A 13,421-nucleotide genomic window follows, 5' to 3' on the forward strand; every position below is an offset into this window, starting at 1 on the left:
CAAACTTCAAGAACAGCAAAATATTTACAGATACATGTCTGGTGTAACAGTACATACATAAGTAATTCTCATTTTCATTTTCAAATAAATAATACTTCCCTAAATGTCTTCTTTTTACAATTCATTTTTTTTGGAGGGGGAAGCAAGTTGCCATCATTTTTGTTAAAGTTTTCTATTATAATACTGTTGTGAGAATTGTATACATGACTAGTGTTTACATCATTCCACTCCACACTTTCCTCCCAACTCCTGCAATGTCCCCCATTCCTTCTGAAATTTACAATCTATTCATTATTGTCATATATGTATGTGTGTATACTTACATAAATATGACCTGCTAATACTTCATACTAGGTTTTTCTTTTCTGTCTTATTTTTCTCCTACACTACCATTTAGTACATCTGACCCCCCACTGAAGGATGAACCCATGGCAGCATCACATTCATAGTTCCAGACACCACAGAGTCTACTGGGGTAGTTTCCTCTCTGGACACTGAGGCTTCTTCTAGTTGGTACTAGCACATCTTTGTAGCTGTACCTTCACAGCCTTCCCAGATCCCTCTCCTCAGAGCCCTGACTCCTGTGCACATATACTCACACACCTGTTCTGTGTGGTTAGTGCCCTCACAGCACTCGCTATGTGTCACCTACAGAGCACTAACCACATATCAGAGCACTTATTGCACAGCACTGTTCCTCCTGACTCCTGTCTCACACTTGAGAGCTGGAAGGCAGCAGACAGAGTAAGATATGAGTGACAGAGCACTAGGCTTAAAATGCCGCTGTCTCATCACAAACTAACTGTGGCTTTTCTGTGTTTCTCTTCTCTGTCACCTGAGAATACAGACCTCAGGTTCATCACAGAACGCTTCTCAAATCCGGTTGGAAGGTGTTTACTTTTCTGGAAATGTCTCATCTGTCCATGACATTCAGCTCCCTGAATCAAGCACTTAAACTTCAGTGATGTCTGAGAGCCCAGGCCTGTGACTTTATCATGTATGTCCCTCTTCTGCATGTCCCCTCCCCAGCTCTTGGAGCTTATTGTGAACTTTGCAGTTGAATGAACCAGTGTCATACTGCAGGGTCAGTGTGGGCAATGCCTCTCTGTGTGACCTCAGGTAAACAATTCCCTTTTTAAATTGTTTCATCTATCAATGAGAGATGCAAGGCTTCCCTTCCTTGGCTCCTGCATGGCATCTGAACACTGGGACACAGTTGAGCTTCTGTAGTGATTATTCCAAGTTTACATGGTGCCTGTCCCAGAGCTGGACAGAAAACAAGACAATATTAAAAATCATAGATGGAGAGGCAGCTTTCTTTGTTGTTATGGGTATATAGAAATGCATATATTGATTTTTGTAAGTTGATTTTGTATTCTTTCACTTTCCTGAAAGTGCTGACAATTTCTAGAAGTTTCCTGATGGAACTTTGGGATATGTTATGTAAAAATGCATAAATCATATAAATGGACTTCAAGACAAAACTCATATGCTCATCCCAATAGGTGCAAAAAAGGTCTTTGACAAAATTAAGTATGCCCTTTTATTAGTCATAGAAAGACTTCATCATTATGTATCTTCTGCAAATAGGGACAGTTCAACTGCTCTTCTGACTTTATTCCCACTCAATTTGTGCCCCTCTTGTGTTACTCTAGCTAGTGCTCCAAGCACTGTGTCACAGGAGTGGGGAGAGTGACCAGCCTTGTCTCTCCTGATTGTAACAGGATTGCTTCAAGGTCTTCTCCAGTTAAGATGATGTTGGCTGTGGGTTTGTCACATGTGGTCTTTATTTTTGTTGATGAATGTCTCCTGATGTTCTCATACAACTTATATCATGAACCCATAGTGAATTTTAGCCAAAGACCATTTTGGCACCTGTAGAGATGAGCATATGATTTTTCTCTTGACGTTCATATGATTTATTAAAAGCACTGAGTTACTTATCAATCCTTGTGTCTCCAGGAGAAAGTCAACCTGACAGTGGTGGATGATTTTTAAATGCATACTCATATTCAGTTTGCAGTTTGTTTGTTGAGGATTTTTGCATCTATGTTCACTGTGCACATTGGCCTGTAGTTTTCTTTATTGTTGTACCTTTGGCTGGTTTATATATAGATTAACATGGTTTTGTAGAAAGAACTTGGAAGTGTTACTTCCATTTCTATTTTTAACAATAATTTAGGAGCCAGGCGGTGATGGCTCATGCCTTTAATCCCAGCACTTGGGCGGCAAAGGCAGTTGAATCTGAGTTCAAGGCCTGTCTGGTCTACAAAGTGAGTTCCAGGACAGACTCCAATGCTACACAGAGAAACCTTGTCTAAAAGAACAAAAGCCAAAAACCAAAATCAACCAAACAAACAAACAACAAGAAAAAAACACAATAATTTGGATGTGGTAGATCTTTGACAGCCTGGTACAATTCTGCTGTGAATCTGTCTTGGCCTGAATTTGTTTTGTTTTGGTCAGTTTTTTGTCTTAATTGCTATTGCTGTTTCCATCTCCTATTTGTTATGAGTCTAGTTAAGTTGTTCATCTTTTCTTGGTTTATCGTTGGTGGTTTGAGAGAATCTAGAAATTTCTTAATTGAAAGAAAATTGTTTATTATCTTACATAATGGATTATATATTTTGAAGGTCTTTCTTTATAATCTTCCTAATCTCTTTGGTATCTATTACAATGTTTTTCCGTTCATATCTAGTTCTGTTGAGTTATCTCCTTTCTCTCAGTTCATTGGACTAGGGGTCTGTCAATCTTTATTTTCTCAGAGCACTACCTCTCAGTTTTCTTGATTCTTTGTACTGTTTTATTTATTTCTTCTTTGATATCTAAACATTTTAAGCAAACTTTACTATAAAAAAACTTACAAAAAACCCACACACACCAAAGTTAACAAGACAGATCAGTGAACTTCTATACAGTTAGACTCTCTATTGAGAATGGAAGTTGTGTACCTTCGGTTGACTTTACACTTTCACTACTGAATATATTTTATACACTTAACCACCATCAAAATAAAAAAATCCATGACAGAGGTAGATGTAAAACAATTAACTTTATATCCTATTTCATAACTCATTTCCACCATCTGCATTCAGTCCTTCCTCTTTTTTATATTTAGCCTTTCTTATTCTCTTTTCTACTTTGTTTACATATATGCATATGTTGACGTTAGACTCCACATATGAGAGGAATATACAGTTTTTTCTATCTGAGATTTGTGATCTCACTTAAAATTATACATGAGTAGTCCATTCATTATCCTTCAAATTTTGTGAATACATTTTTCTTCAAAGCTGAAAAGTGTGTGTGTGTGTGTGTGTGTGTGTGTGTGTGTGTGTGTGTGTGTGCGCGCGCGTGCGCCAATTTTCATTATCCATTCACTGTTGATGTACAACTAGGTTGATTTCCATTCTTTGCTATAGTGAATAAACCAGCAAGGACCCATGGGTGCAAATAACTCTGTGGGAGGTGTGATGTTGTCTGGTATATACCCAGGAGTAAATACCTAGGTCATATGGTAGTTCTATTTTAATTTTTTTGTGAAATCTCAACACTAATTTCCTCAGTGGCTGTATTAACTTGTATCTCTGCCAACAGTGACTAGGATCCTTTCTCTCCACATCCCCTCCAACACTGGTTGTCAGATTTGTTGAAGATAGCCACTCTCACTGGGCTGAGGTGGTATATCCAAGTAGTTTTAATTTACATTTTCTTAATGGTAGAAAAAGTAAAACTTTAATAAATAGATATAGGCCATTAGTGTCTCTTTTGTTGAACACTTTCTAGGTAGTTCCTTTGCCCTTTCATTGATCGGCAATTTTGTTTCCTTTGTATTTAAGTCATGCAGTTCTTTATGAAGTCTGGATCTTTGTCCAGTGTCTGTAGTACAGCTGGTAAAGACTTCCTCCCACTCTTTGGGGGGTCTGACTGCCCACTGTTGTTGCCTTTGATGTAGAAAACCATATGTTCATGCAGTCCCAACTGTTGACACTTGGGGTTGGTTCTTGGGTGGTTAGCGGTCTACTCAACAAGTTCTTGTCTCTCCAGGATCTCCAATATGTTTTGTTCAGGAAATCTCAGTCTCAGGTTTTAAATTAAGTGTTTGGTGTATTTTGATTTGATCTTGATACAAGGTTAAAGATAAAAATCTAATTCTTCTGCAGGTAGAAATGAAGTTTTGTTAGCATCATTTATTGAATAGGCTAGCCTTTTCCAGTGTGTAATTTTGCTTCCTTTCTCAAAAATTAAGTAGGAATAGCTTTCACTTTTTATTCCCGGGCCTTCTATTCTTTTCTATTGATCTCCCTGTCTATTTTCATGGGAGTACTAAGCTATCTTTTTATTTTAATTTTTTTCTTTATTATTATGTGTTTTAAATTTTATACATCAGCCATGGGTTCCCCTGTCCTCCCCCCTCCCACCCCCACACCCACCAACCCCCAGGCCCTCCCCTCCATTCCCATGTCCAACAGTCTTCATTACATATTTGTAATATAATTCAAATAGTCTTATTTCACTGTACTTTTGCCCATATACATCCCTCTGTCTTACTTGCTTTACATAAAATAGTAAAATAAAATTTTGATAATTTCAAAAGTATTAACAGTGTTTTATGACTGTTGAAACTAGCTTTAAATTGAATGAATTGGTTTAGTGATTTTGTAATATGTTTTGATGGTTATGTAATTACTGCTGTATGATATCCAATACTGAGAAAAATGTGCTAAAGAATGTAAATACTATGCATTATTACTCTCTGGAAAATATTTTTAAATTCTTGAACATTTGTGTTTGTATTTTTGTTGTTTGTTTGCTGAGGGCTGTGTTTCTCATAGCCCTCCCATCCATCAGGACACATTTTCAAAAGAATGAAGGAAGCAAGTCTGTCACTACAAAATTATGGAGAGAAATATGGAGCTTCCACTCTGGGACCCTGTTCTGAAGTCCTTCCATCTCTCAGGTCCTGGACATGACTCTCTACTGACTGGGATTGAGACTGGATGAAGAGCCTGAAATTGCCTCTCCATGAAACCAAGTTGTCAGGTCTTAGTTTTTCAGTTGAGGAATTCATTCTAGTAGGAGATAAACTGTGTCAGGGTGACTTGTAGTAGGTAGTTGTTCCAGCTTTTACCCTGAAGCTCCAAGGAGACATGGGGAAATCTGCCACCACCATGCTGCTCCATTGCATGCTGCTGCTTCTCCTCCACACATGCTCCCACTGCTGCCACTGCTGCCAGCCAGTCTTCAGCAGGACCTTCTTTAACACTAAATCTGTGACACCTGCTGGCTAAAATGTGTTACTACACCCAAAAAATCACTGCAAGGATGGGACACTAGCAAACCAGGGTTTTATTCAGCTAAGAGTACTTGATAATTTTACACCTTGAAATTGATTAACAAATTTTGAATATTTCTTATAATATTTCAAAAAATATTACTTCACAGGATTTAAACCTTTTTTGCCTGTCTGAGGAATGGCATTTTACTGGAAATATATGACCTACCTAAGGTATATCTGACCTGTATTATTTTGGCATTTACCATATTAATTCACACAGCACTCAAATACTGGTTTCACAATAATAACAAAGATGAGTCATTATTGCGACTGATATAGGCTTTACAAGATAGCCTTGAAGGCTTACATAAAAAGATTATTTCTCTGGAATCTTCCAACCAGGATAACCAAATGAAAGATTGAAAATAAGATAATTTTATAGCACACAATAAGTTTATGTTATTGCTTAAAAGCAAACAAGAAACTGAAATTTATATTTCTTCCTTGAATTCCCAACACTAAGTACTTCAAATATACTTTCAGGGAACACTGTGATTTACATAGTACCTATGGGTGGTAACTATGCAAAATTAGTTCTCATACAAATGGAATAAAATTGAAATGACTAATTGGATTTGTCTGGACAGAAGGCAAAGTATAATAAATTTTCCACAGGATATCTCAGTCTTAAGGATTCATTTTTCAATCTTTTAGACATTCAGAACCCTCTCTAATGAGCTCTCCCATATGTGGTATGAGCTTACTGTGTATTTTAAAATGATTTATCCAACAGGTTTTACAGAAGTCCATGAATCAAGTTTTCATACCCACATCACAAATGCCTTCCCAGTACTTTAGAGAGTGCCATTCAATACAGAGGACTGAAATGGAAGATTCCCCTGGTCAATCTCTGCTTTCTAGTTGGAGGAAGACAAGAGGACATATTATAAAACCACTGGAATTTCAAACAGTATTTTAAACTCAATATAGGTTTGCATAATCTTTAACGTAGAACTGGTCTAAGTGATTCATTCCTCCCACAATGTAGTCCCCATATGGCTGCATACACAATTAAGCAAATGACATTGATATTTGTCGTGAGTAGAATGTCCTAGAAGACCATGAAATGTTACTGTTCTGAGCTAAAAGTCTTTGTATTGAAACAAATCTTGAGATTATCAGGTACCACATGTCTCCCTGCTGATTGTTATTTATACTGTATTCAAAACCCCATGCTCTATAGAAGTATGACCTCCAGCTACCCAATGGACTGTGCAAGATGATGCTGTATCAGTGTACATGTTCTGTAAAGACTTTACAGTGTAGGTCAGAGTATTGAGACTGGGAAGGCAGTAATATGAGACTAGAAAATACTGCATAATGTGTAATTTCAGAACTCTTGACAATTAACATGTATATACATTGTATCAGTCAATATGTTCTGTGAAAAAAATTTTAATATAATTTTTACCAACTTACAGGAAATACGCTTTTTTTGTTTGTTTTTTCAAGACAGGGTTTCTCTGTGTAGCATTTTGCCTTTCCTGGAACTCGCTTTGGAGACTAGGCTGGCCTTGAACTCATAGAGATCCACCTGCCTCTGCCTCCCAAGTGCTGGGATTAAAGGTATGTGCCACCACCACCCACCTCAGGAATTATACTTTTGTGGTAATATATTTTGAAAAAAACATCTCTTACCCTTTTAGAAACTGAAAATTTTGCTGGACCACATAGCCAGAGTGAAAGATGCACTTTGAAATTCTTCAGACTGTGATTATACTGCACACACATACTGTTTGTTTAACTTGCCTTTAAGAGAACATTGTAACACCCAACTTTATTTTCCTAGGATTTCACATATAAACAGCTTTTGCACAATGAGATAATGCATAGCTCTAACTTTATTTTGTGTGCTCTTCCATGTTCTTCACTGAAGACTAATGCACGTGTGTTTGTATGTATGTTATAATAACAATTTGCTGAAAACACATAATATAGCTTTCAATAAACTTTATAAAAAGAGCGTCCAGAATCACTGAAAACAATATACAGATACTGTTTGATTTTTGAAAAGAGGATTGTAGAACTGTTTATTATTTTAGTCAGATGGAAAAAGTTACTAATCCTCAGTAAAACTCTGTTAAAGATTTCTGTCAAATATCCCTTATTCTTTTCCAATGTGATATATTCTGTGCTGTTAAAAAAAAAAATATTCAGCAAAAGTCTTTGTTAAGGACAGAGAGGGAGAGAGAGACAGAACAACAGACAGAGACACATACAGAGAGAGAAACAGAGACACAGAGAGAGACAGAGTCATAGGGAAACTCAGACAGAAAGGTGCAGAACAAGAGATGGAGACAGATACAGAGATTCAGACTCCTCATACAACAGGGACATCAGAAGACAACACAGGCAATATCCAGTTGGGAATCAAATCTGGGCTTGCGCTTGGTTAAATGACTTCAAGAGAAATGCTTTGATTTATTTCCCTCATGTGATGTTCCGAACATGATTTGTGAATCTCTGTTTATTATCAATCTGTTCAAAACAACTACAAAACTTACATAAATGAATTAGAACCAAAGGAAAATCAAGATAAATTCATCAACTATTGACTGATGCTAAGGAACATCCATGAGGTCACATCCATGAGACTCCTTCAGAATCTTGAGGAAAAAATGGGGATAAGTTGTGGAACCAGCTGAGGCTAATTGGTTAGTCTCACAAAAGGAAAAGGAAGTCTCAGAAAATAATATCTTCCTACTAAATGTCTTGCATCTTCTCTTCATATGTCCATTCAGGATGTCAATATATTATTGATCCTTACCCACAAAAGGCCTTAAAGTGTTTGCAAGCAGGACAATTACTGACTATGTTTCCAGCCATTAGAAAAGCATGGGATATCATGCCCATGAGCCATATAGAAAGATTTCAAAAATAATGTTACAGAAAATGTGGTTGAGAGTCATTTTCCTATAGGAATAATAGACGTTTTCACAAATATTTATGAAATAATTCCCTTAGCCTGACAAGCCCTTATGAAAACAATTCTCACCACCCCTCTCTTTAGCCTGTGACTTCAATAATGGATGGATGAATGCCATTCCACTGCTGCTTATAACCAAAGGCAGGGACCACTATAAACATGACTTATCATCAAATTATCAGAAAAGGAAACTTCCAAACAGTGGCCCAGCTGCTTGCCAGCCCTCAAGCTGTTAACAGCTAAAGCAGCCACACTGCTGGAATGGCTTTGAATAAAGCTCTTGGTGTTAATACTCCCACAGGTATATTTCCCATGATACACAGAAATGTACAGAGTCACTTATGACTTTGTCTATCATCTGCAACGATCTACTGAGCAGCAGACATATAATAAAGAAGCTGCTTCTACCTTGTCTCTTCAGTCTACTTACTAAATGCAAACTTTAACTGTAATTCTCATACTATTGCTGATTTAATAAAAGCATGACAAAATGATTGCCCAAAAGAACTCAGATTCTGGCTGTGTCCTTGTGGCCTCCTATATGTTTCAAATGGGGAAGAAAAAGGTCATTTATAAAAATATTATAAACTAAAACATGCTAATCATCCTCAGAATATTACCTCCATCTAAAATACCTGCAAAATGTAAAATGCAGTTTCACTGGTCCAGTCTATGTGGAAGGTGGTGACAAAGAGAATCCAATTTCAGGAAACAGGGGAATGAGCACACAGGGCTGCTGATGACAGGATCAGGTCTCTACATTCCCGGCTTGGAATCCCAATGCTCTTTCCCCAGTGTTATCTGAGCAGGATCCCAGCTTGTTGGCAAAGTAGCAGACTCCACACCCTGGGGACTACACAACAAGTCACTCAGCTCTATCCCTAATCCTAAAACATTAACAGATTTGATTACTACTGACAAATGAAATTCATGATCAGATGTATCAATAACTAAAGACATAAAATTAGATTTAATAGAAAAGGTTAAAGCACCTACCTCAAAATCTGTGGGGACCTTTCCAACAAACTGCCTGTGCTTGTTTTAGGGAAATAAAATTGAACTATGAAAGGGGCTTTGTTTGTGCACAAGCTGTTGATATGTCTTTTACTGGCCTGACTCATATTATAGCTCATTCCCAGCATCTTCAGCAATAGTTCCAGTCCCATAAGTTTAAAAAATATTTATATCATAATGAGTTGCTACAGTTTGTCCTATTTCAGTTTCTTAAGAAATAATCATGTCAGTGGAGGTGGTCACTGGTAAACAAATGGTCAAGTGTATGTAAGGGCATCCTGAATCAGGATCACTTCATTCCCAGCAGTCCTTTTGACAAGTTGACAAACACCCTGTAAGACTGTGAAATGACAGACAAAATTTTGGACAGTCAGAATGATTATTTTTGTATAAGTCTCCAGGCTAATCTCTTCATCTCAATCACAGGGCAGTTTCCTCTTCTCTGGGGTTTCTGACACACTCAGGATGTGGTTGAAACACTGTGTCACTCTACAGTAATAGACCGCAGAGTCCTCAGGTGTCAGGCTGCTGAGCTCCATGTAGGCTGTGCTGGAGGATGTGTCTGCAGTCAATCTGGCCTTGTCCTTGAACTTCTGATTGTATTTAGTATCATTATTTTCAGGATCAATTCTTCCAACCCACTCAAGGCTCTGACCAGGCCTCTGCTTCACCCAGTTCATGTATTCATCAGTGAAGGTGTAGCCAGAAGCCTTGCAGGACAACTTCACAGAGGAACCAGGCCTCCTCAACTCAGGGCCAGATTGTTGCAGCTGGACCTGGGAGTGGACACCTGTGGAGAGAAAGACAGAGTGGATGTCATTGTCACCTCAGTCCCTGTTCCTTCTTCAGGTTTAGAACTGGAAAGCCCCTTACCTGTAGTTACTGACAGGAGGAAGAGAATGATCCAGCTCCATCCCATGGTGAGAACCTGTGTGTTCAGTGACTGTGGAGAGAACACTGATCATATGTTATGCAGGCATGTGGACCTTCTTGTATTTACTACCTTAGACTCAAGTAATTTGCATATTAATGAGCAGGACACTTCTTAGATAAGCACCTAGTTCAGCTGGAGAAGAAAGAGGCAAAGGATACCTGGGGCAGGCATCAGCATGTTCTAATCCTCTCTGAGGAAATGTATAAAGCACTCCTTCCCTGAGGCCTGTGCAGATGCTGAGGAAATAACATCAGAACCTAAGCTCTCAATAGATTGCAGGCCTGAGGCAGTTGCTCTACTTTGTTATCTGATTGATTGATGGTGGTTGTGATGATGATGATGATGATGATGATGATGATAATGATAGTGATGAGAAACTTAAAACCTGCAAAGTTTGAAATTTACAACTGCCTTTCAGATACATGCAGCTGATATTTGCCTTTCCAACAGATTATATACTAAGAAACTCATCCAAGTACCCAAAAGTAAATATACTTGAGATATATTTGCACAATGATTATTGTAGCAACATTACAATAGCTAAATTATAGAAATAAACTATGTACTGTCCACAGAGGATTTTTATCAAGAATACATGTTTGTATAAACAACACAACAGAAGTTTTTCGTTGCAAGGAATGTGGAAACTAAATCAGTTATAGAAAAAGGGATGCAACTAGAGATAAATGTATTAATTAAGATGATCTCAGAAACACAGACATGAAATGAGACTCTCATTAGTAGTTCTTAGATATTTCATACTCACATACAACTGTGAATACAAATACATGATGAAGTGTATGTGAAACTGTCTAGTAGATAAAGGTGAAGTAGGAGAGGAAGGAAAATGAAAGGTAGAGGTTATAGCAGAAATACACACAGTGTACAAAGTACATGTGTATGAAAATTCTAAACACATGTGAAATTGTTATTTTTACATTTAATAGTTTGTATTCCTTGAAATTTTTATCCATGTATAAAATATATTAAGATCATATCTACACACACTATACCCTGATGGTTCCTCTGGGTACCTTCCAATGAGTCTCACTTCCAACTTCCTCACCTTTTTTGTTTCATTAACACAGTGAGTCTAATTAGTGTTATCTATATACACATAGATGGGGTCATTCACTAGTACATAGGAAAACTCCAGTAATCTTCCAAAGAAAATTTATTATATTTTCCTCATCCATTATCAAATGCCAATAAATCCTAGCTTGGTGTGGGTCCTAGGAGTTTCTCTCCATCTATGTTATAGTTTTAAAAATTGTTATACTATCTTTAGTGGTGAGAAAACGACAGGAGAGGACATAGGAAAGATCTGGAAGTCCCCTCCACACCAACCTCAACTCTCTACTGGGGATTCTTGGCTTCATTGTGCCCCCTGCTGGTTCTGAGCTCCCCTGCAGGTTGTTTTATCATGGCTTATGCTGAAGTTGCATTGTCTATTTAAAATTTTTTTTGATTCATTTTTTTGTACCAACCACAGATGTCTCCTCATCCCTCCTCCCACTTTCCTCTAACTTCTTCTTGGAGCCACAATTCCCTCCCTCCTCCAAAACAATAAGTACTTCCATTGGGGACATGGAAATTTTTTATGTTGTTTTTGTTTGTTTTTGAGACAAGTTTTCTCTGTGTAGTTTTGGTGCTTGTCCAGGATCTCGCTCTGGAGACCAGGCTGGTCTCAAACTCACAGAGATCTGCCTGGCCCTGCATCCTGAGTGCTGGGATTAAAGGCGTGTGCCACCATCACCTGGCATGGCCTTCTTATATGTATATGTAATTATTGTTTTTCCTTCCAGTAAGTTTCATAGGTAATGAATAAAACATGTGTACAGTATTATTTAATCAATAATTTTGCTCTACTCACTTTGGAGTCTGGTCACAGTAGCTATATCATATGTATTATATGGTATTTGAATTTATCTGAAGTTAGGATGGGAAACCTTAGAGTCTCAGAGGACTCCCTCACTCTTCAGAATTTTCTCTTATCTATTACATTATATTTTTCTGGTGAAACCTGGACAGACATCATTCATGCTGGTCCTAAGATCCTCAAAGTGGTGGCTATTTCTGAGCACATGGGAAACATACTCATTGTATTTCCTTCCCAGTCATACAAGGCTGGTTCTTTCTTCATTCCTGGCAGGACTCAGCTTCAGGGGAACTGGTTTTTTAATGTGTCCACTGAAACACTGAGAGACTTTCAGTCACAGCTGCACACTTTCTGCAGACCTTTATCCTCTTTTCTCAGGGCATGCAGGTTCTTCTTGAAGGTGTACAACCCAGACAATGGTCTCCCCTGCAGATAGCCAGGTGTTTTGTTTTGTGACCCATTGGATTTAGCCAAGGTCAAATAGGAAAACTATTTAATGGAGATGATGGTTTGGATCTCCCCCTTTCAAGGACACCATGGTACAAGGAACAATCAAGTATAAACACCTCCTCAATTCTCTGGACATCTGGCAACCACATCTTTGGCCATACATCCTGTTATCCAGCCTTAAAGAACAGTAACAAGCTTCAACTCTCTGACCTTATGTCAAGATGGAATCAAGACACAGGCCAAAAACTACACCATGGTCTGTGAATGTAATGATGCTGGCAATGAAGACCACAGAGGCTGTTGGAATCCCCTCAGTGCACAAGTTTCCTATCAGGCTTCAGATGTCATTTACTTCTTAGGGATTGGTTGATCTGCAGTGCCCCCTGCTGGTACTGAGAAATGACTTCTGTACCTTTATGAATGGTCTGGCAAACAGTCCTCTCACTACGGTGCTTGTTTCTTTCTTTCATTATCCACCTGGTGATCTTGAGTAGATATTTCATGGATGGGTGATGAGCTGTGCTGCAGTTGTTTGCAATGTCTCCATAAACCTCAGGATTTCTCTAGAGGTGTTGGATCCAGTTATAGCAGTGACAACCAATGAGTTAAAAGACAGCACAGGTGATGGTCAAGGTCTGCAAGTACTCTACAAAGCAATTTCCCAACTCCTGTAGCTGTAATCAAAACAGAATACTCACAGCATTGGCTTGAGGGGAATCACAATGTGATACATACAGTTACATCGATGAAATATTTTCACATTTGGGAAGGAACCAGAATTTAAGAAAATTTGGACTGATTCATATGTTTTGCTAAGTCAGGTTTTATATTATTGATAGATTGTATGCTTGTATGGAATCTTAAAGGGGTTGGGTTGGTC

The 13,421-nt window shown here is 38.1% G+C and overlaps 1 gene segment (V, D, J or C); it reads right to left on the bottom strand.

The window, feature by feature from the left end:
* LOC118595397 overlaps positions 1–10,203 on the bottom strand; it is a 154,524-nt gene extending 144,321 nt beyond the window's left edge. Inside the window, 2 exon segments of the C gene segment in view lie at positions 9,772–10,068; positions 10,152–10,203. Coding sequence covers positions 9,772–10,068; positions 10,152–10,197 — 343 coding nt within the window.
* Positions 10,204–13,421: the final 3,218 nt, after the last annotated feature.

This window comes from Onychomys torridus, chromosome 14 (assembly GCF_903995425.1).
Source record: "Onychomys torridus chromosome 14, mOncTor1.1, whole genome shotgun sequence".
Lineage (NCBI taxonomy): Eukaryota > Metazoa > Chordata > Mammalia > Rodentia > Cricetidae > Onychomys > Onychomys torridus.